At 42.1% G+C, this 23,496-nt stretch overlaps 1 protein-coding gene across 2 annotated transcripts; it reads left to right on the forward strand.

The window, feature by feature from the left end:
• Window positions 1-1,169: 1,169 nt before the first annotated feature.
• LOC110523175 (uncharacterized) lies at window positions 1,170-19,688 on the forward strand. Of its 2 annotated transcripts, XM_021601630.3 has the most exons (8): window positions 1,170-1,246; window positions 1,336-1,434; window positions 4,456-4,569; window positions 5,721-6,207; window positions 11,057-11,309; window positions 14,190-14,270; window positions 14,427-16,376; window positions 16,533-19,688. In XM_021601630.3, the coding sequence occupies exons 2-8, from the start codon at window positions 1,397-1,399 to the stop codon at window positions 17,057-17,059; spliced, it is 3,450 nt and encodes a 1,149-aa protein (XP_021457305.2). In that variant the 5' UTR covers window positions 1,170-1,246; window positions 1,336-1,396; the 3' UTR covers window positions 17,060-19,688. The 2 variants fall into 2 exon arrangements, with proteins under 2 accessions (XP_021457305.2, XP_090089814.1); XM_090233688.1 differs by lacking the exon at window positions 1,170-1,246 and having other exon boundaries at window positions 1,249-1,434.
• Window positions 19,689-23,496: the final 3,808 nt, after the last annotated feature.

A 23,496-nucleotide genomic window follows, 5' to 3' on the forward strand; every position in this document is an offset into this window, starting at 1 on the left:
CAGTCATCAAGGCAAAAGGTGGCTACTTTGAAGAATCTCAAATATAAAATATATATTTTGATTTGTTTAACACTTTTTTGTTACTACATGATTCCATATGTGTTATTTCATAGTTTTGATGTCGTCACTGTTATTCTACGATGTAGAAAATAGTAAAAAATAAAGAAAACCCTTGAATGGGTAGGTGTCCAAACTTTTGACTGGTACTGTATATATATATATATATATATATATATATTTCTCTTTTTTTTTCTCTTCTAAAAAATATATATTTTCCTTTATTATTTTCCCCTAACCCTAACACCCATCCCCTAATTGAAGTGAACTCATCGACAGCAGCACTTCTACTTCCAGTTTATACATACTATATATAAAGGGGAAAAGGCCATTATTGAACATGGAGTACTGCCTTAATGTTGCTGGACCCCAGGAAGAGTAGCTGCTACCTTGGCAGCCACTAATAGTGATCTGTAATAAATGCAAATACAAAGCAGTTTTTTTACGTACTGAAGAAGTTCATTTCAAAGTTGTTATTAGACTTAGGACAGACTGAGTGGTTCTAGACAAAATGACTCCCCAAGTCCCTACATGTTCTGAGCTATTGATATGAAAAGTGGTGGATTTTGGACACTACGAAAGTAGCTTAAAGGAACAGGACAACCCAATTAGCCTACACGGTACATTTACAACTAGGCCAAACCCTGAGCAAAGTTTAGTTTTACCACTGATTATAAGCCACGATTACAACCAACCCGTAAACTTCTTACTATCCCAGAACTTAATGTTAAACTACTGATTATAAAACATCTGAGTCAAATATTAGATGCTTTATGCAAAACCTTGTGTGTTATGTGATAACAATTGTGTCTAAAATTGTAGTGTCAAGAAATATTTTGCTGCTTTCCTAATTAAATATCTTCTGAAGGGAGGAATCTGTAGGTCAGTTGTAACATACTGAAGAATTACATTTCAGAGTTGTTATTAGACTTTGGACAGACTGACTGGCTTTAGTGTTCAGAAAGAAATGACTCGCCAAGCCCCTTCATGTTTTTGGTATAGTTGTTAGAGTTAGATTCACTTAAGGTTAGTGCTATGTGGGATCCTTGGGACATTCAAAGGCCAAAGTTGAATATGAAGCCACTGTCTGTCAACAGTATCTGTCAGCCGACTCCGCCCATTGAAAAGTTTAATACGCCATTAACATAGGAAGATCAGGGGGACTAAGGGTGCTGAAGAACTGAGTTCAGTGAGTATGAGAAAATAGGTTTTTGAGGTTGAAATTGTTATTGCGTTGTTGCACATAGATTATTAATGTATTATGTTTGTGTTGTCTAGGTAGCCTTCCTGATTGAGAGATCTCTCTGAGCAGCATGGTCTTAAAGAGACATTAGACGATATGGAGCTTGAGGGAGACCCTGAAGTCGTGAGTGGGAGGTGAGTCAGAGAGAGGGGCTGTCCATAATAGAGCAATAACAAGACTTCCTCTGTTGGATTTTATTAGAGGATGTTTTAAGCTATTGATTTTAAGAGACTAGATTATTGACGCTACAAAAGCAGCGTAAAGAAACACAACGTCCTAACTATCCTACATGGTAAATGTACAATAATGTATGTGTCCTACACTGAACTATGCTGCTGGAATCTGGGGTTTTAAACAATTTAAAACAGCTAACTCTACAAAAAAAAGAGAGCCATACAATGTTTTCTGGGAAGTGTATAAGTTTGCCCCAAGCCTTGCTATTCAAGGAGACATGGGATGAGACCTGTGAAAAAAGGCAGAGGGTTATGATTAGGTTATGGAACCGTCTTATCAATATATCAGAGGACAGAATAACATATAGGACAGAATAACAAAAACGTTTTTAAACTGAGATAAAACACACAACTACCACTGGGAAAAGGAAGTCAATTACATATTCAAGAAAGTTGATCTACAACACATATTTAGAAACAAGTTAAGATGCAATATCAACCTGATCAAACACAAGTTAACCCTTAGCTACAAAGACAAATGTTCAACTGAAAAATGGCTAAAACCAAAACTCAGAATAAGATCAAAAACAGCGACGATCCAGAACCTTATGTCACCTATCACCTAACCAGAAACCAAAAGTCCTTGTGTGCCCAGTTGAGAACCGGGATAGTGCCTCTGGCAATTGAAGTAGGTAGGTTCAATGCCTTTAGATGAGGGAGAGTGACTATGTACTGTCTGTGGTTTAAGGGGGGTTGAGAATAAACTGCACCTCTTAGTTTACTGTACTTTATATGATGATTTAAGAGCTATACTGTTCGACCAAATGTTGCATAGAAAACATGAACTCTTCTGGAGTAAAGATGAAGAAAAACTTGAATGGCTATTTAGGAAATAAATATAACTGGTTGCAAATTTTATTTCCAAAGCTTGGAAGATGCAACAAGATAAGTTGAATACTTGAAAGGTTGTTTTCTCAATAGTTTTTCACTGCCGTATGTTTATATATCTATACAGTTGAAGTCAGAAGTTTACATGCACTTAGTTTGGGAGTCATTGAAACTCATTTTTCAACCACTCCACAAATTTCTTGTTAACAAACTATAGTTTTGGCAAGTCGGTTAGACATTTACTTTGTGCACGACACAAGTCATTTTTCAAACATTTTTTTACAGACAGATTATTTAACTTACAATTCACTGTATCACAATTCCAGTGGGTCAGAAGTTTACATACACTAAGTTGACTGTGCCTTTAAACAGCTTGGAAAATTCCAGAAAATGATGGCATGGCTTTAGAAGCTTCTGATAGGCTAATTGACATCATTTGATTCAATTGGAGGTGTATCTGTGGATGCATTTCAAGGCCTACCTTCAAACTCAGTGCCTCTTTGCTTGACATCATGGGAAAATCAAAAGAAATCAGCCAATACCTCAGAAAGAAAATTGTAGACCTCCACAAGTCTGGTTCATCCTTGGGAGCAATTTCCAAATGCCTGAAGGTACCATGTTCATCTGTACAAACAATAGTATGCAAGTATAAACACCATGGGAACACGCAGCCGTCATACCGCTCAGGAAGGAGATGCGTTCTGTCTCCTAGAGATGAATGTACTTTGGTGCGAAAAGTGCAAATCAATCCCAGAACAACAGCAAAGGACCTTGTGAAGATGCTGGAGGAAACAGGTACAAAAGTATCTATATCTACAGTAAAAAGAGTCCTATATCGACATAACCTGAAAGGCCACTCAGCAAGGAAAAAGCCACTGCTCCAAAACTGCCATAAAAAAGCCAGACTATGGTTTGCAACTGCACATGGGGACAAAGAAATGTCCTCTGGTCTGATGAAACAAAAATATAACTATTTGGCCATAATGATCATTGTTATGTTTGGAGGAAAAAGGGGGATGCTTGCCAGCCGAAGAACACCATCCCAACCATGAAGCACGGGGGTGGCAGCATCATGTTAAACATGAAGCCCTGACCTCTATCCTATAGAACATTTGTGGGCAGAACAGAAAAGGCGTGTGTGTGCAAGGAGGCCTACAAACCTGACTCAGTTACATCAGCTTTGTCAGGAGGAATGGGCAAAAATTCATCCAACTTATTGTGGGAAGCTTGTGGAAGGCTACCTGAAACATTTGACCCAAGTTAAACAATTTAAAGGCAACATTACCAAATACTAATTGAGTGTATGTAAACTTCTGACCCACTGGGCATGTGATGAAAGAAATAAAAGCTGAAATAAATCATTCTCTTTACTATTATTCTGTCTTTTCACATTCTTAGAAAAAAAATGGTTATCCTAACTGACCTAAGACAGGGAATTTTTACTAGGATTAAATGTCAGGAATTGTGAAAAACTGAGTTTAAATGTATTTGGCAAATGTATGTAAACTTCCAACTTCAACTGAAAAAAAAAAATATATATATATGTATGTGTGTGTGTGTAAGTGTGCACATATAGACATAATTATTTGATTTAGCTACAGCAAATACAGTGTCTTATAAGCCCATGTGGGAGGGGCATCCTCCGGCAGGTAGCCTAGTGTTTAGAGCCAGAAACCAAAATGTTGCTGGATCGAATCCCCGAGCTGACAAGGTAAAAATCTGACGTTCTGCCCCTGAACAAGGCAGTTAACCCACTGTTCCCCGGTAGGCCGTCATTGTAAATAAGAATGTGTTCTTAACTGACTTGCCTAGTTAAATAAAGGTATATTTTTTATTTTTTAAATGCTGAAGATGCAATAATACAATGTATCAATTAATCAAATCCATAAATCATGTACAACTATCTGAGGCTAAACCCTGAGCGAAGTTCAGTTTTACCACTGATTATAGTCCAGAATTACAACCAACCCATAAACCTTTACTATCCCATAAATTAATGTTACACTACGGATTATAAAACATCTCTGAATCAAACCCTTAGTTGCTTAAAACAAAACCTTGTGATATGTGATAACAATATTGTCTGAATTGTAGTGTCAAGGAGGAGAGAGTTGAGTCACCTGGTCTCAGCTGCCTGTCTATGAAGAGTAACAAGTCAATGTTTGAACCCATTCACTTCAGAGGAGAAACCATGCCCCCGGATCTAAGGTGAGAGGTTTGAAAAGGCCAGACTGCAACACTACATAGTTTCAGCCCGGTCGCACCAACTAGATATAGGATAGTACACGTTTTTTTGAGCACAAATGGTCTGTTCACACCAAAATAATATAATCAGCTCTATCATATGAATCCGCATCATGTGACATGGAGGAACGTATCATATCATGAGACATGGGCTGCATTCCGAACACGCAAAACCCTCTCCCCTCAGTCCTCAAATTAAGTGGATACTTCTGATGACGTATCATAACATATGATGAGTTGACAGTTGCAGGGCAAGGAGCGAGGGAAGAATTCATTCATTTTAAATGGACCACCCTTGCCCGGAAATTTGTCACTTGTTCATCCTACAGTTGTGTTTTCAGTTCATGGAAAAAACAATAGCTGTTGTGTGTGTTTATATGTGCTACAGTCAATTATGATAGCTTTTCATATCTAGGCTGGAAGACAAAGCATCTGCAGACATCGAATACTAGCCATCCAAACGATATCAGGTCAAATGGAAAATTACAACGTATAAGTGTGATGTTAGGGAAAGTTATATGAGCTAGCTAACGTTTCTAAAAGCTAACCAAACAAAAACATAATTACTTGTACTATTCGTGTTTGTGCCATCATGTGCATCAGGAGCACAATTTCTGACTGTTTTTACTTACATTTGTAGGTTGACTTCTCCATATTGATGTTGGTTTTAAGTTTCGGATGACTTTTCTTAGCGGATGTACAATCATCGCAAATTGAATTATGGGGCGTTTTAGGACAGCACACTCGATCACAAACGAGGGCTGAGGGGCTTACGTTGCCAACTTCCTTTGCTTGGCTAATTCTTTGGACCGACGGCAAAGACGGCCGCGTGAGTTTCCCGAAGGGCATAAAATGAGGGTGTCTTTTACGTGTTTGAAACGCAGCCATAGAGGAACGTATCATCATATCATGTGACATAGGAACGTATCACACCATGTGACACGGAAGAACCTAAAAAAATATAATATAATGTTAATTGGTGCGACCAGGTTGACCGTTTTGAAGGAAGGCAATACACAGTTAACTATGTCTGTCTGTCTGTCTGTCTGTCTGTCTGTCTGTCTGTCTGTCTGTCTGTCTGTCTGTCTGTGTCTCTCTCTCTCTCTCTCTCTCAGGGCCAGTTTGCTGACTGTACATCATTTCAGATGCCCTTTGTGTTCAGATGTGATGACAAACCCGGTCTCCATTCCCTGTGGACACAGTTACTGCAGGCAGTGTATCAGCACACACTGGGCCCAGCCCGGCCATGCAGGAAACTATGTGTGCCCCCAGTGCAATAAGAGATTCAGAGCCAAGCCTGTGCTCTACACTAACGCAGCCTTGGCCAAGGTGCTCCACGAGCTCCAGCAGGCAGGCTTCAGTCCTGCCCTCCCTGCTCTGGGCTACGCTGGGCCCGTGGATGTGGCATGTGATATATGCTCTGGCCAGAAGCTGAGGGCGGTTAAGTCCTGTTTGACCTGCACTGTCTCCTACTGTGAGCCTCACGTCAGGCAGCACTACACCATCCCAGCTTTGCAGAGACACACCCTGGCCGATGTCATTGGATACGGTGGACACAAAGACCACCATGGTAACACTGGAAAGACAGAGAGAATCAAAGAGGTACTGTCATTAGAAATATAATATTAGACATGACTACAAGCACTTATCTGGGTTGTTCCACCAATAGAGTACTTTTTGGGTAGTGTAATCTGGTCATTTAAATGTTTGTACATTTTAGCATTCGGTCATAAAGGCACATTAATAACTTCAATAATCATGTTTTCCCATCACAAGAGGTGAAATAAATAAAATTACTATAGTAAGTGGCAAATAAAGTAACATGTTTGACCATAACAGGGTTGATGTTTTCATCTTAAATCGTCCATAAATCCACTTGTGACAGGGCCAGGGGTATGGGAGAGGGCCAGGGGTAAGGGAGATTGCCAGGGGTATGGGAGAGGGCCAGGGGTAAGGGAGAGGGCCAGGGGTAAGGGAGAGGGCCAGGGGTAAGGGAGATTGCCAGGGGTATGGGAGAGGGCCAGGGGTAAGGGAGAGGGCCAGGGGTAAGGGAGATTGCCAGGGGTATGGGAGAGGGCCAGGGGTAAGGGAGAGGGCCAGGGGTAAGGGAGAGGGCCAGGGGTAAGGGAGAGGGCCAGGGGTATGGGAGAGGGCCAGGGGTAAGGGAGAGGGCCAGGGGTAAGGGAGAGGGCCAGGGGTATGGGAGAGGGCCAGGGGTATGGGAGAGGGCCAGGGGTAAGGGAGAGGGCCAGGGGTATGGGAGAGGGCCAGGGCTATGGGAGAGGGCCAGGGCTATGGGAGAAGGCTAGGGCTATGGGAGAGGGCCAGGGCTATGGGAGAGGGCCAGGGTTATGGGAGAGGGCCATGGGGAGGGCCAGGGTTATGGGAGAGGGCAAGGGAGAGGGCCAGGGTTATGGAAGAGGGCCAGGGGTAGGGGAGAGGGCCAGGGTTATGGGAGAGGGCCAGGGTTATGGGAGAGGGCCAGGGTTATGGGAGAGGGCAAGGGAGAGGGCCAGGGTTATGGAAGAGGGCCAGGGGTATGGGAGAGGGCCAGGGGTAAGGGAGAGGGCCAGGGGTAAGGGAGAGGGCCAGGGGTAAGGGAGAGGGCCAGGGGTAAGGGAGAGGGCCAGGGGTAAGGGAGAGGGCCAGGGGTAAGGGAGAGGGCCAGGGGTATGGGAGAGGGCCAGGGGTATGGGAGAGGGCCAGGGGTAAGGGAGAGGGCCAGGAGTAAGGGAGAGGGCCAGGGGTAAGGGAGAGGGCCAGGGGTAAGGGAGAGGGCCAGGGGTAAGGGAGAGGGCCAGGGTTATGGGAGAGGGCCAGGGTTATGGGAGAGGGCCAGGGTTATGGGAGAGGGGTAGGGGGAGGGGGAGGGCCAGAAGTAAGGGAGAGGGCCAGGGTTATGGGAGAGGGCCAGGGGTAAGGGAGAGGGCCAGGGGTAAGGGAGAGGGCCAGGGGTAAGGGAGAGGGCCAGAGGTAAGGGAGAGGGCCAGGGTTATGGGAGAGGGCCAGGGTTATGGGAGAGGGGTAGGGGGAGGGGGAGGGCCAGAAGTAAGGGAGAGGGCCAGGGTTATGGGAGAGGGCCAGGGGTAAGGGAGAGGGCCAGGGGTAAGGGAGAGGGCCAGGGGTAAGGGAGAGGGCCAGGGGTAAGGGAGAGGGCCAGAGGTAAGGGAGAGGGCCAGGGGTAAGGGAGAGGGCCAGGGGTATGGGAGAGGGCCAGGGGTATGGGAGAGGGCCAGGGGTATGGAAGAGGGCCAGGGTTATGGGAGAGGGCCAGGGGTAAGGGAAAGGGCCAGGGTTATGGGAGAGGGCCAGGGTTATGGGAGAGGGCCAGGGGTAAGGGAGAGGGGTAAGGGAGAGGGCCAGGGGTAAGGGCCAGGGCTAAGTGAGAGGGGTAAGGGAGAGGGCCAGGGGTATGGGAGAGGGCCAGGGCTATGGGAGAGGGCCAGGGCTATGGGAGAGGGCCAGGGCTATGGGAGAGGGCCAGGGCTATGGGAGAGGGCCAGGGTTATGGGAGAGGGCCATGGGGAGGGCCAGGGTTATGGGAGAGGGCAAGGGAGAGGGCCAGGGTTATGGAAGAGGGCCAGGGGTAGGGGAGAGGGCCAGGGTTATGGGAGAGGGCCAGGGTTATGGGAGAGGGCAAGGGAGAGGGCCAGGGTTATGGAAGAGGGCCAGGGGTAGGGGGAGGGCCAGGTTTATGGGAGAGGGCCAGGGGTAAGGGAGAGGGGTAAGGGAGAAGGCCAGGGGTAAGGGAGAGGGGTAAGGGAGAGGGCCAGGGCTAAGGGAGAGGGGTAAGGGAGAGGGCCAGGGGTAAGGGAGAGGGCCAGGGCTATGGGAGAGGGCCAGGGTTATGGGAGAGGGCCAGGGTTATGGGAGAGGGCCAGGGGTAAGGGAGAGGGCCAGGGGTAAGGGAGAGGGCCAGGGAGAGGGCCAGGGATAAGGGAGAGGGGTAAGGGAGAGGGCCAGGGGTAAGGGAGAGGGGTAAGGGAGAGGGCCAGGGGTAAGGGAGAGGGCCCGGGGTAAGGGAGAGGGGTAACGTAGAGGTGCAAGTTTAGTCATTTTTTTACCTTCATACTGGCTTCACATGCTCGTGGAAAATAGGAAACTGGGAAGTGGAAAGTACGACATGATAGTGTTCAAATGATAACAATTCTTTAACCAATACAATTCTAGCTTGCTTGATAAGCTAGCTAACAATTCTAATAATAAAGTTAGCTAGCTTGCTTAACATTGACAATATGGTCAGACTAGCTACATCAAAATATTGACATGGTTGTATTTGTCAAAATCTGATTTGTCATCATCTTTTGGTTGAAAAGGTGAAAGGTCGGTGGTGAAAAGTCACAACTCGGATAACAACATTTTCCCACTTGTAATTCCGACATGGAGGGTTGTTCAAGTGAACTTTCCCACTGGGAACTAGGAGCTCCGATAGCACGTGAATTTGGCATCAGCATCACTCCTGTCACGGGCGTCCTCCTCTTCATCTGAAGAGGAGAGGCGAGAAGGATCGGAGGACCAAAATGCGGCGTGGTATGTGTTCATGATGAAATTTAATAAAGAAAACACTGAAACACACTATACAAAACAATAAACGACCGTGAAACTAAATGAGAACTGTGATGACACAAGCAATCAACATAGACAATCACCCACAAACAAACAGTGAAACCCAGGCTACCTAAGTATGATTCTCAATCAGAGACAACTAATGACACCTGCCTCTGATTGAGAACCATACTCGGCCGAAACATAGAAATCCCAAAATCATAGAAAAACAAACATAGACTGCCCACCCCAACTCACGCCCTGACCATACTAAATAATGACAAAAACAACAGAAATAAAGGTCAGAACGTGACAACTCCGTCATATAGTATTCTTTCTAACAAAGATATCAACATATATTTTAGGATGTTGTGGACCCCTGGAAATAATCAGAATTAATGTAAACATTATGGTTTTAAAAATATAGCTTGTCCAAAAAAGTGGTCTCTTGGGGTAAGCCGCTGGACATAAGAAGTTAACCTCTTAAGAATCCGACTCTTTTTTTCAATTTTCACCTAAAATGACATACCCAAATCTAACTGCCTGTAACTCAGGCCCTGAAGCAAGGATATGTATATTATCGGTACTATTTCAAAGGAAACACTTTAAAGGTTGTAGAAATGTGAAAGGAATGTAGGAGAATATAACATAATAGATATGGTAAAAGATAATACAAAGAAAAAAACAACCATTCTTTTGTATTTGTTTTGTACCATCATCTTTGAAATGCAAGAGGAAGGCCAAAATGTAATTATTCCAGCCCAGCTGCAATTTAGATTTTGGCCAATATATGTGCAAAGTTTTAGACTGATCCAATGAACCATTGCGTTTCAGTAAAAGGATTTGTATCAATACTGCCCACATGTGCCTAATTTGTTTATTAATAACTTTTCAAGTTTAAAACTGTGCACTCTCCTCAAGCAATAGCATGGTATTATTTCACTGTAATAGCTACTGTAAATTGGACAGTGCAGCTCGATTAACAAGAATTTAAGCTTTCTGCCAATATCAGATATGTCTTTGTCCTGGGAAATTCTCTTGTTACTTACACTTTTAACATAGGCCCTGTTGTTACCTCATATTCCAGCGATAATGCCTTGCATTACACCTGGGAAGAAAACACAACTTGGTGTAAGTTGGCTCAACTTACACCAAGGCAAACATTTTGACAATATTAGCCCACACAGCTACAAGGATGCACTTTCATGCCAGGTTTAGGACCTAATTTTAAGCTTATAGAGACCCCAACTGATGTATAGAACAATCTTAAAATTATCTACTTTGGTTTAGATACAAATATCATGAAACCTACAATGCAAACCTACAACTCAATTTTCCACCCCAAAACACCAGAAAATGGCCAAAATGAGTGGAAATATCTCACATGCTTTTACATTATGATTTGACTATTATTTGACTACTATGTTGCTTTTGAAAAAATTATTTTAAAAAATAGTTTCACTATATTAAAACGAGAATGTAGTTCACTTAACAGGGTTGACCTTAAAATGGAAGAGTCATAATGTATCACTAAACACATGGAATAAATAATAATAATAACCAGAAATGACTTCAAAGCAACAAAATAACTTTACAATGAGAAATTGAGAAATGTTGTGATTTCATTGGGTAAGAATCTTCCTAGAAGTCAGAAAAACATGACAAAACGCAGTTTTTTTGCACTTTCGCAAGTCTTTATTCATAAAAATCTGATTTATTGAATTTTCCATGCAGTCTTAATTATTTTATATGCACTTCATTTAATATAACAGGCTTTTAAAATTAGATATTTGTGCACAATCTCTACTTAAAACATCAAAGGGAGGAAAAAACGTACTCTGTGAAACGACCCAACTATTGTTGATATAATGAGACTTACTGTGTGTGTGTCCTGTTTACTCTTCAGGAGAGGAATAATGAGAATGAGGTGGCGGGGAGCGTCTCTAAAAAGATGAAGATGGGGGAAGAAGATTCTGAGCTGAAGAAAATCATCTCTGAGCTGAAGAAGGAGAATTCAGTATTAAAACAAGAGGCAATTGAGAAACAACGGATGGACATCAGAACTGCTGACCTGTATAAGACCATCAACAAACTCCGCTCAGACCTTCAGCAGAAAGCAGCTGAGACTGAGAGAGGAAACCTGGAGAATATTACAGCTGGTCAGTGTTAGGGTTGAATATTTTACCTGTATTTTACAAATGTTTCATCCCGAGAATAAATCACTTTTCTCCCGGGTGACCCAGTATTTCACGGCAAAACCGAAAGTGTGATTCAAAAGCATTGTAAAGCATATACTCGACCATGGAAACCCATTTCATGAAGCTCCCGACAAACAGTTATTGTGCCGACATTGCTTCCAGAGGCAGTTTGGAACTTGTTGCAACCGAGGACAGGCGATTTCAGCACTTGGCTGTCCTGTTCTGTGAGCTTGTGTGGCCTACCACTTCGCGCTGAGCCTTTGCTGCTCCTAGACATTTCCACTTCACAATAATAGCACTTACAGTTGACCAGGCAGCTCTAGCAGGGCATAAATTTGATGAACTGACTTGTTGGAAAGGTGCCATCCTATGACAGTGCCACGTTGAAAGTCACTGAGCTCTTCAGTACGGGCCATTCTACTGCCAATGTTCATCTACAGAGATTGCATGGCTGTGTGCACGATTTTATACACCTGGCAGCAATGGGTGTGGCTGAAATAGGTGTATCCACTCATTTGAATGGGTGTCCACATCCTTATGGCCATTTAGTGTATTTCCCCCAAATGTTATTGGCCTACCTCTTTCTCTCTCTGTTGTTGCTTCATTAATTAATCGCTTTCAACAGTTACATTTAATACGTTTCGTTGTCCTTATCTTAATCATTCTTGAATAATATAAGAATTAGATGCAGAAGGCTTTCACTTCTCTTCACGAAGATTGTATGGTTATGGATCTGAATAAATAACAAGAACAAGAGACAGTATGATGGGTTATTATAACCCATCATTAATTAATTAAATATAAGGCTATTTGAATTTAATACCTGAAAGAGGTAGGCTCGGACATCTACAGTGCAATCAGGAAAGTATTCAGACCCCTTGACTTTTTCCACATTTTGTTACATTACTGCCTTATTCTAAAATTGATTAAATAGTTTCCCCCCTCAATCTACACACAATAACCCATAATGACAAAGCAAAAACAGGTTTAGACATCTTTGTAAATTTCTTTAAAAGAAAAATATCACATTTACATAAGAATTCAGATCCTTTACTTAGTACTTTGTCGAAACACATTTGGCAGCGATTACAGCCTCGCGTCTTCTTGGGTATAACGCTGCAAGCTTGGCATACCTGTATTTGGGGAGTTTCTCCCATTCTTCTCTGCAGATAATCTCAAACTCTGTCAAGTTGGATGGAGAGCGTCGCTGCACAGTTATTTTCAGATCTCCCCAGAGATGTTCAATCAAGTCCAGGCTCTGGCTGGGCTACTCAAGGACATTCAGAGACTTGTCCCGAAGCCACTCGTGCGTTGTCTTGGCTGTGTGCTTAGGGTCATTGTCCTGTTGGAAGGTAAACCTTTGCCCCAGTCTGAGGTCTTGAGTGCTCTGGAGTAGGTTTTAATCAAGGATCTCTCTATACTTTGCTCTGTTCATCTTTCCCTCGATCCTGACAAGTCTCCCAGTTCCTGCTGCTGAAAACATCCCCACCACCATGCTTCACCGTAGGGATGGTGCCAAGTTTCCTCCAGACATGATGCTTGGCATTCAGGCCAAAGAGTTCAATCTTTGTTTCACCAGATCAGAGAATCTTGTATCTCATGGTCTGAGAGTCCTTTAGGTGCCTTTTGGCAAACTTCAAGCTGGCTGTCATGTCCCTTTTACTGAGAAGTGGCTTCTGCCTGGCCACTCTACCATAAAGGCTTGATTAGTGGAGTGCTGCAGAGATGGTTGTCCTTCTGGAAGGTTCTCCCATCTCCACAGAGGAACTCTGGAGCTCTGTCAGAGTGACCATCGGGTTCTTGGTCACCTCCCTGACCAAAAGGCCTTTCTCCCCATATTGCTCAGTTTGGCTGGGAGGCCAGCTCTAGGAAGAGTCTTGGCCTCCATCATTCCATTTAAGAATGATGGAGGCCACTGTATTCTTGAGGACGTTCAATGCTGCAGACATTTTTTGGTACCCTTCCCCAGATCTGTGCCTAGACACAATCCTGTCTCGGAGCTCTACAGACAATTCCTTAGACTTCATGGCTTGGTTTTTTCTCTGACATGCACTGTCAACTATGGGACCTTATATAGACAGGTGTGTGCCTCTCCAAATCATGTCCAATCAATTGAATTTACCACAGGTGGACACCAATCAAGTTGTAGAAACATCTAAAGGCTGATCAATGGAAACACGATGCACCTGATCTCAATTCCGATTCTTATAGTAAAGGGTCTGAATACTTATGTAAATAAGTTTGAAAAAATGTCTAAAAACCTGTTTTCGCTTTGTCACTATGGGGTATTGTGTGTAGATTGATGAGAGAAAAAAGGGATTTAGTCCATTTTAGAATATGGCTGTAACGTAACAACATTTGGACATATTCAAATATTCAATACTTTCCAAATGCAATGTATAGAGATATATATCAATCTACAACAGGATTATCTATTTTGGATGCAATTTGAATGGATTTGATAGAGAGAGAAAGATGCTGAGATCGGTTGTCTGTCCCCACCCTGAGCGTTGAAGATTCATCATGCAGAGGCCATAGAGAAGCCAGAGTTAGACATGGCACATATTTAACAGTTCCATTCCATGCTGTTCATATAAATAATTTATTATAATTTTACGGGTTTCTCACAGTTATTTTTCCCAGGAAAAGGGAGTGGTTTTAGGCGGCAAATCCCAGTAAATCTCGGTGTCTCCCACAATCAACTCTAGTCAGTGTGACTATGATCCTATCAGAATGACAGTTATATATATGTCTGAAGTAAATAAGATAGTATTATCAACATGTCTCCCTGTGTGGACTATTGTCTCATATCGTACTGTTCTCTCCCATGTGGTCTCTCAGGCTGGGTGGAGGTGCCAGCTCTGGGTCGGCCCATTCACCCTGGAATGCTGTATGACTGTTGCTCTGAGTCCTTCACTCCAGGTAACTCTACATTTAAGTGATATCTGCACCGATTATGTTCAGAATTATTATGTGTTTATAGGGATAGTGGAATGGATGAGAATAATATAAATGTCTTGGAGAATATGGAATTATATTAAATTATAATAATGTACATGACATTTTCACTCCCTTCAGACTTCTTGTGTGACTCAGACAATAAGATAAAAAGGAAAATATCCCTGCCGTTCCCATTCACTGAGACCAAGGTAATAGAGACAGACTCTCTGCAGGAAAGGTTCAGAGCTCTGGGACTGGATCAGCCAATCAGAACCAGTTTCCTGTCTGGACTGGTGGATGTGGGAGGAGCTGCAGAGTATCTAAACCATCCTCTCCTGCACAAAGGGGACTATGTGACTCTGCACTACAAGAGAACCACCCGACTGGATCAGTTGACTTTCTTCCTGTTAGAGAAGGTGAGGCGTCCTGAAGTGATTCAGCAGCAAACATCCACACACATGGTCATGGCTGTGACATATGGAACTCAGGCCTTCATCGTTTGTAAGACCAACAGAACATGGACCATGAGCAAAGTTATCAATAAACTGAAGAAAATGATCCAACTTCTCACAGCAGAGGACGGAGCTGCTCAACTAGCTAAATCTTCTGGTCTCACCTGTACCTACTATGGAGATCTTGAGACAAATAGAGGTGATAGAGAGATAACTGATCTCAGTGAGTCCTTCCTTAAGCTGCTGGGGCCCAGTGGAGAGAAGGCTGTTCCTCTGAGAATTTGGCTCTGCCCTCTGAAGAACCTGAACCCTGCAGCAACCTGTGTGAGGGAGATCAGTGAAGACTTGCAGTCCAGGGTAGAGAGAGAGATGGAACACTACAGATACACAGGCACAAGGTGTGAGGAGATATTAAAGCATGAGTGGGTCAGTAAAGTTCAGGACCTGAAAGATAAATTGATCAATTTTATAGATCTCATTCAACAGTACCTAGCTCAACTGCAGAAACTGATGGGTAGAATTTTGGTGTCTGTGAGGTCAGGAGTGCAGGAGGAGAAAGCTGTTGAAGAGGAGATGAAAGGTCATGATCTGTCCCCGTTCAGAATGGAAGCAACAGGACAGTGGCTGGATGACAAACAGGCTGAGCTGAAGTTCCTTGAATCTCTTGACTCTAAAATCAGATCTAAGATGGTGTCTACAGACCAGCTGCAAAAAGTCATTAGTAATTCAAAGACAGACACTGTGGTGTGTTTCACTCTCACCTCTCTGGGTGAAACAGACCTGTATCTCTCATCCCTGAAGCAGCATCTTGACTCCCTACAGACATACTCACAGACCAGGCCTGTCCACCGCTACCAGCACACTCAACCCTGGTTCAAGTCTGAGGAGAACAAGGAGAGAGTAACAACGGCAGCTAGAGCTTTTCTTGATTTCGTTAAGGTCACCAAGAAACTCAAGTTCGTTGCAACCTCCATTCCAAATGATTCCACTCCTGGAGCCTCCATCCGTCTCTACCAGGGAGGCAGGTTAGTGGACTCTGACTATGAAGCTGTGTCAAAGCCTGAGACTGTTAAGGTAGTAGACACAGAGCAGAGTAGTGTGACCCTCCTCTTATCCCCGTCAAAGACTGGACACACTGACAGGTTCAGAGTGGAGTACAGACCTGTCAGACCTGACCTGTTCTTTCTCCATGAGGAGAAGAACTGGAGAAGCATGACGACCGGAGAAAATGGGAACGCCTTAGTGATATCAGGCCTGGAGAGAGATACACAGTACCAGATCAGACACAGAGCAGAGGACATGGCAGGAGTGACTAGTGAGTTCAGTGACATCACAGTGGCAGAGACTGGGTCAGGGTCTGAGCCTGGGCGTCCGGTAGTCCAGTCAGCAGACAGAAACTCGGTCAGTCTGACCTGGAGAAGACCAGTGGAGGCTGCAAAGGGACGGCCTGTGCTCCACTACAGACTGGAGTACAGAGAGGAGGGACAGGACGAGTGGGTCATACTGCTAACAGACAGGGACGAGTGTGTGTACTCCCTAACACCCACACACACCTCTTGCAGAGTCAGAGTGTGTGCCATCTATAGAGAGGGAGACATGAGTGAACCTAGCAAAGAAACAGTCATCCCACTGGCAGGTACGGTTATTTTGAGTATTATATCATTCATACTTCAGTATAACATGCGCCTGTTCCAAAATCTAGTAAACCATCATGTTGTATCTCAAATCAGATTTTTCCTTTCTAATCTATAGTGACATTTGTGATTGTGGTAATTGTTGTTCCTCTCCACAGCTGATGTGACTCTGGACCCTGATACAGCTCACTGTGAGTTGATCCTGTCTGATAATGGGAGGAGAGTGACAGCAGGAAAAAATAGGAAGGTTCCTAATAACCCACAGAGATTTGATGGGTGGTCCTGTATCCTGGGAAAGGAGGGCTTCCGCTCTGGACGACACTTCTGGCACGTGGAGGTGAATATTGAGGTGGAGGCAAGTTGGGCTGTAGGAGTGACCAGAGAGTCTGCTGAAAGGAAAGGATGGTTCTCTTTCTCTCCAAATGAAGGTTACTGGTGTCTAAGTAAACCTTCTTGTAGTTCCACCCTGTGTGTCTTCAAGACCAACCTCCCCTGGCCCTCTAACCTCAAAGTGTTGGATGTGTGTGTGGATATTGAGGAGAGGTGGGTCTCCTTCTACAACGCCGTGTCCAGGAGTCACGTTTACACCATCACTGACATGGTCTTCACTAAGGGAGAGAGGATCTACCCACTGTTTCGAACTTATGGAAGAGATAAAGGCCTTGTGATCCAGGAGCTGAAATAGACTTCCAGGCATCATAAGAACCCTTGAACAGAAAAGTGGGCAGTCATCCAAAGAGCAGACAACATTAGAGGTTCAGAGTGCGTCCTAATTATCTCCCTTTGTCCCATAGTGTGCACTTGCTCACCCCCCTTCACTGATTTGAAAGAAAATGACTGGTATAAGAAATATGGTGGAAACTAACTCCCACTAGCACATGGCTCCACCGATCCAAAATATTAATGGGGAGTAATGAACGAGTGCACACTTCAGGAGGAAGGAGAGATTTTTGGGACACAGACTCAGCGTGTACGACGTTCTGATGCGGTTTAGGGAATTCCATAATCACACACCAGTGCTGTACCTCCCTCTAGTGGCTGGTGTCTGCAGCACATATGTCTGCCAATGTGTGAATAGAAATCTCCAGGGGGTCAGCATTTCTAATCCCCCATATATTTTTTGGGGTAAATATACATATACATACATACATACATACATACATTGTATATAAACATACCTATATTTTCCTTTATTATTTTCCTCTAACCCTACTACCCTTGGTTAGTGGAGATGGAGGAGACTGAAACAAAAACATGCTTAAAGTACTTCCTCTTGTTGTGGGACATTCTAATCAAGTGAGCGTTAGACTTTGTCATTTCTTCAATCAATGTATCTTTATTACATAATTATTGTTAAGCATACATTTAAACAAACAAAATACATCTTTCTGGTGCCTGACATTTCCTCCATGGTAAACAACCTTCATTTGAGTTGCTGAGTTTAATACCTTATTTATCAAAACACTGACTCTGGAAAATAATACAAAAAACATACAATTAACGTCACACACACGCTTCATTACAGCAAATGGGACAATCATCCTGCTGACAACTAGCACTGTGGTGGGGTCAGTGTGATGGAAAGGTCAATTATGTTTAGAACCCTTCCTAAACCAGTGACAGAGACCCCTCTTTGGGCACTTTGTACACACAGTGTGGAACATGAGCTCTACATTTGGGCCCTCATGCTCAGGATTGGGGTCCTCATCATCAGAGATGTTGTCAGGAATAGGGAATAGGTCAGGGAAATCATTCAGTTTCCAAATCATAATTAAAACCCAATTATCCAACCGAATTTAGAATGACATTGCTCAGTGATTCACGTTGGTTCTATCACTCAAAGTTAAACCCTCAACTTAGCACACATCGGCTCTAGCAGAATGTACATTAACATTAACATACAGTGTGATTATCCATAATTCTAGCATGAACTTTCTGGTTGATAATTACAGATCAGTATCTCAATGCATTCTTAGTCTAAATTACTATACATTTCGCAGTGTGTAGACCTCTACAATCAACTTAATACCCCAATACAGGCACAGTTGACCAACCCCTTTCCCTCCCCGTCACTCAGTCTTCTGGAGTCTCTTAATTTTCTTCTTCAGATAGCTTTAAAGTTAGTCCTCCCGATGGCACACATGTTCAAAGTGGATGGCCCTTGATAATGTCTTTCACATTGTCCTTTACAGTCCGTTATGACTTGTCCATCTGCCAACCAGTATACCAGCAACACGAGAGAAGTTTGCTCACTCCACGTGGACTTCTGTCGCACTCCTGAGAGAAAAGGCATGAGAGCACAGGCAGTTGATAGCAGCGACTGGATGCTGTGTACATGTTGCTGGCTCGGACTCAGGTCTCACGGTAAAAGTGGTGAAGGACCATACTGAACGCCATTTTCTCCTCATTACTTCAGACGGTTAGAGGGGGTTTAGGTTCACACTTTTCTCAGTCAAATTGTCCCTTTCATGCAACTAGATTTGTATTTTTTATTTATTTTATTTAACCTTTATTTAACTAGGCAAGTCAGTTAAGAACATATTCTTATTTACAATGACGGCCATCTGTGGTCCAAAGATACCATCTGAGGTCACCTTTGCCATAACCTCGAGAGAGGACAGATCAGAACAACAGTTTAGTTTAGGGCATTTCTGAGTCAAGAAATCCAGACAAATGATTTACTGTATGACAAGTTATTACTTCTACCAATATTCTTAATACGCATTTCTAAGACACATGTCAAAGAGAATAGCTACATATACTCCCCCATCATATCGACGGCCTCACTGCAGAGCTACAGGGAGGGAGTTAGGTGGCTAATTCTTAGGGAGAAATTTTGATCATCCAGCAGACCCAATCTGGTGAGATTCATATTAAAGCAAGACAGGAAAGGGATTTTTTATCAATCATGACTAATTATGTATAGATTTCAATCAGGACTGACTAGTCAGAATACTATTATGTTACTGTATAGATGTATGAATTTTATTTTAATCCTAGTACTGAATATAATGTGTGTAAATATAATCAAGAATTAGAACAATGACTGTCTGTTCCTTGGTAGAAATGAATGAACTTATCGCTAGACTGGCTAGAATGCTTATCTACACAGGCAGACCTTGGCTCGGTCGTAAATTATCTAAATTAGGAGAGACGATGTGGGAAGGCTTGAGAACTATACAGCCTTTGTACCAGGGTGAAGAAGAGACGGGACAGTTCGAAAACGAATGACGTCATTTTCAGTTTGTAACCTGTGGTAAAATGTATCGTGTTCAGTACTCTGGAGAATAAACGCTGCTGATTGATTTTAAAGACTGGTCTCTGTCCATTTTATGCAAATAAGAGTCTTACAAATTCTTAGGAATTGACAGAGTGTTTAATTTGAATTGGGTATTAAAACATATAGGAATTTAATTCCTGTAACAGAAACAGAACAAACAAAACAAACAAAACAAACAGAACAAACAAAACAAACAAAACAAACACTTCTGCATATATCCCTTGATGCACTGCTTCTTTTTACAGGCAGGTATCAATCTGCATATTTAATCAAAAAGGCTTAAATTAAAATAATACATAATAACAAATCGAGTTAGAGTTAATACCCTTACATATGACCTTTAAATCAGTATTGCATATGACCATCAAATCAAATCACGTCAAATGTTTTTATATAGCCCTTCTTACATCAGCTGATATCTCAAAGTGCTGTACAGAAACCCAGCATAAAACCCCCAAACACTAATCACTAATAACAAATCATCACCCAATGTCTCTCGCCTCTCCAGTGAGGGTGATCAAACCACACTAGAAAGTCAGGACAGAGGTCATTCAGCCCCTTTCCCTTTCCTTTCCCTGTACCTCAGACTATACCAGGTTTCCATTGGGTGTTTTCAGTACATTTCTTCTCAAAATAATTCACGTGTTTAATTAAAACTCAGAAAAATAAAAACAGATTTTTAAAAAATGTGTGTACCCCTTAAGGTACATCCTCTCTCACCTGTGAAAACCACACTAAAACCAAATGAAAAGACCCCACACAATAAATCAAACACGGTATTAACACCACTAACAAATATTCATAACAGGTGTGTTGTGTGTGGGTGCTTGCGAACCGTAGTGTAAATCTAAAACACATCAGATGATAGTATCCCCTTGAGCCGAACACCTTCTAAAGTAAACAATCCCCAGAACCCTGACACCAATCTTATCATCTTAACCTGTTGCATTGATTTAGTCAAAATATACACCTGTTGTTTAACAAATCTATTAGAACCTTCAAAAAGTTGGTTCTGTCTTATCATCTTAATAATCAATAATAAAACATTTACTTCAATCTACTTTAAATAGGGCGGCAGGGTAGCCTAGTGGTTAGAGCGTTGGACTAATAACCGGAAGGTTGCAAGTTTAAATCCCCGAGCTGACAAGTTTAAATCTGTCGTTCTGCCCCTGAACAGGCAGTTAACCCGCTGTTCCTAAGCCGTCATTGAAAATAAGAATGTGTTCTTAACTGACTTGCCTGGTTAAATAATGGTAAAAAAATAAAAATACTTGACACTATTCCTCGTAATGGAAACAGATTATAATTTTAAATGACATAACCTTCTTTCATAAATTCAAACTATAACATTTAGTAATAATAATTAGAAATAGTCAAAGAGCGTCTCCCATTCAACTATTCATACCTCTGCTCTAAATGTCCCATTTTGGCCCTTACATCCTGTTTGAGTTCAGTGAGTACTACTCACTGTCACTCGCAGCTTATCTATTTTGTCAGCCTCAAAGCTTAATCCTTCTATTCATAATTTAACCTTGTATTGAAACCTCAGCTGCTTCAAACTTCACATGACTAAAATATGGCATTAGAGTACTATCCAAAAAAATCACTAATAACATATTAGCATTCACATTGTGTCAACACTCATTAAGTTTACATCAACACTCCTTATCAATGTCTACGTCACTGTCCCTTATCGTAAGATTTAGAAAACAAAAAAACCCAACATGATTATTCTCTCCTTGTTAGAAGGCAATGTTTTTATTGTATTATTAAATGTCTGTTATTTTAAGATTAACATGTAATGCGCCAAATTCATGAAATACCTCAGCCAATTCCTAAGGGAAAATATATATTTCGGGGGGAGCTAAAATAGTTCACAATACTAGAGCCTCTTACTGCCCACAATTCATTGCTGTTGTAGCCTTGTTTTATCATGCAATAATTAATACCCATGTTTAGTTATCAATTATGATCATGGTCACAGTTCTATCGCAATTGCCTGTTATTAGAATGCATTAGATTTAATTACCTGTCCCTTCTGATTAGACTACAGGTAATATAACTTGCTGTTGTTGACAAGAATATATTCAGTTCATATCCTAATGATTAATATTTGATTCAGTGATTTAAATTACGACCTCATTCTCAGTAGGCTACTCCAGCAGACCATTAGGCAACAAAAAAAGTTATTACCTCGAAATCGCCCTGCTATTCATGTTGAATAAATTAGCCTTTCAATTTGAACTAAGCAAGCCACAAAATCATTCAGTTTACATCTTAAAACAAATTTTTAGGCTTTGTGGGCAGGTTTATACATTTAAAAAAAAAATGCATTACCATGACATAGAAAATCCCATAAGCGTTTATAATTTTATTGGTTAGGGTTAAGTCAAGTCCCCTACCGTTACCAAAAGTGGATATACGCCAATCTTGTTCTGAGCATATTTCCCAAACCTATTTAGACATACAATGCAAAACCTTATTTTTATTGAATGATCGATAAACGGACCACACTGAACCTGTCAGAATACTTTGAAACCCCTTGGGGAGATTTAAATATGGAGTGCAAGTTCTATATTATTATAATTTTTTACCATTGTTACTTTATCAAATCTCTAGTAATTGATTATACCCACATACAATTTCTCATGTTTTCATATCCTCACAGAATCCCCCATATAACGTTACAAATCAAAACTTGTTATCCAAATTTCAATCACTTATTATGCAAATTTCTATATATTTTTATCCAAATGTGAAATTATCCAAATTTCAATCTCTTATTACCCAAACTCCAGCTTAACACTTATTTCCACCCTCACACAACTCTCATATCACATTCACACAGTACTGTTCCCAAACATACTTAATCAATATTTTTATAACATGCAGGATATTTTCTTACTTATATGTGTTTCTACTTCAGGACTAGTTCCTGGAATTACATAATTTGCACATTTGCATCTTACAATACTAACCCAGAGCATTATAATGCATTTCACACCTCTCCTTACAACAACAGTATGCTCACAACTCCATGTTTTCTCCTCTTAGGACAGTATCATCAGAACTTCCTCTCTATTATGACGATTGCTTAAAAATCTTATAATCTTAAGAATGGCAGTACGGTCACGACTCCGTCTTTTACTTTAGGGCAGTATGGTCACGACTCCGCCAGCCCCCTCTGGAGTATCCTGGGCAGGTCCCTCCTGTATCTGTCCGCCGTCCCTCTCTGCAGGACCCTGGGCAGGTCCCTTTCTGCTCCCTTAATGAAGTGCTGGTTGCCTTGAATCACACCTAGAGTGATTCCCATGCACGGATGACCCTTGTCTTCTGGAGTGGTCAGCAGACAAAGATAAGGATCGTGAATGTTGTTTGAAATTCTAATCAAGTGAGAGAGACTTTGTAATTTCTTCAAACAAATAACCTTTATTATCAATTTAAGAATTTAAATAATGGAACTGGTCAACGAATCACCCATAGGTGAAAAAAACCCTGCTTAGTCATGGTTGTTTCCCCTCCTCCGCGGCAGATTGAGGCATCATAAGCTACCTTGTTTTCTTCTTGTGGTTCTGTGTACTTTCTCCACTTTCTGGAGGACCGAGTTTGGAAATCAGTGGAATTAGATTATGATAGCTAAGAAGATGGAGAAAATTCTGGCGTTTGAATGCAAATATGCAGACAGAGTCGAAAAGGGAACACAGAGAAAGCTGTTGTAAAACATCTGTCTCCGGATTACATCTTCAAACTAAGGGCAACCATGGCATCCGTGATAGAGAGGGAGAAGCGTCCATCCATGTATACGGGTAAGAGAGTCTAGCTAGCTACATTTTCGGATATTA

The sequence above is a fragment of the Oncorhynchus mykiss genome, chromosome 5 (assembly GCF_057628025.1).
Source record: "Oncorhynchus mykiss isolate SJ-2025 chromosome 5, ASM5762802v1, whole genome shotgun sequence".
Taxonomy (NCBI): domain Eukaryota; kingdom Metazoa; phylum Chordata; class Actinopteri; order Salmoniformes; family Salmonidae; genus Oncorhynchus; species Oncorhynchus mykiss.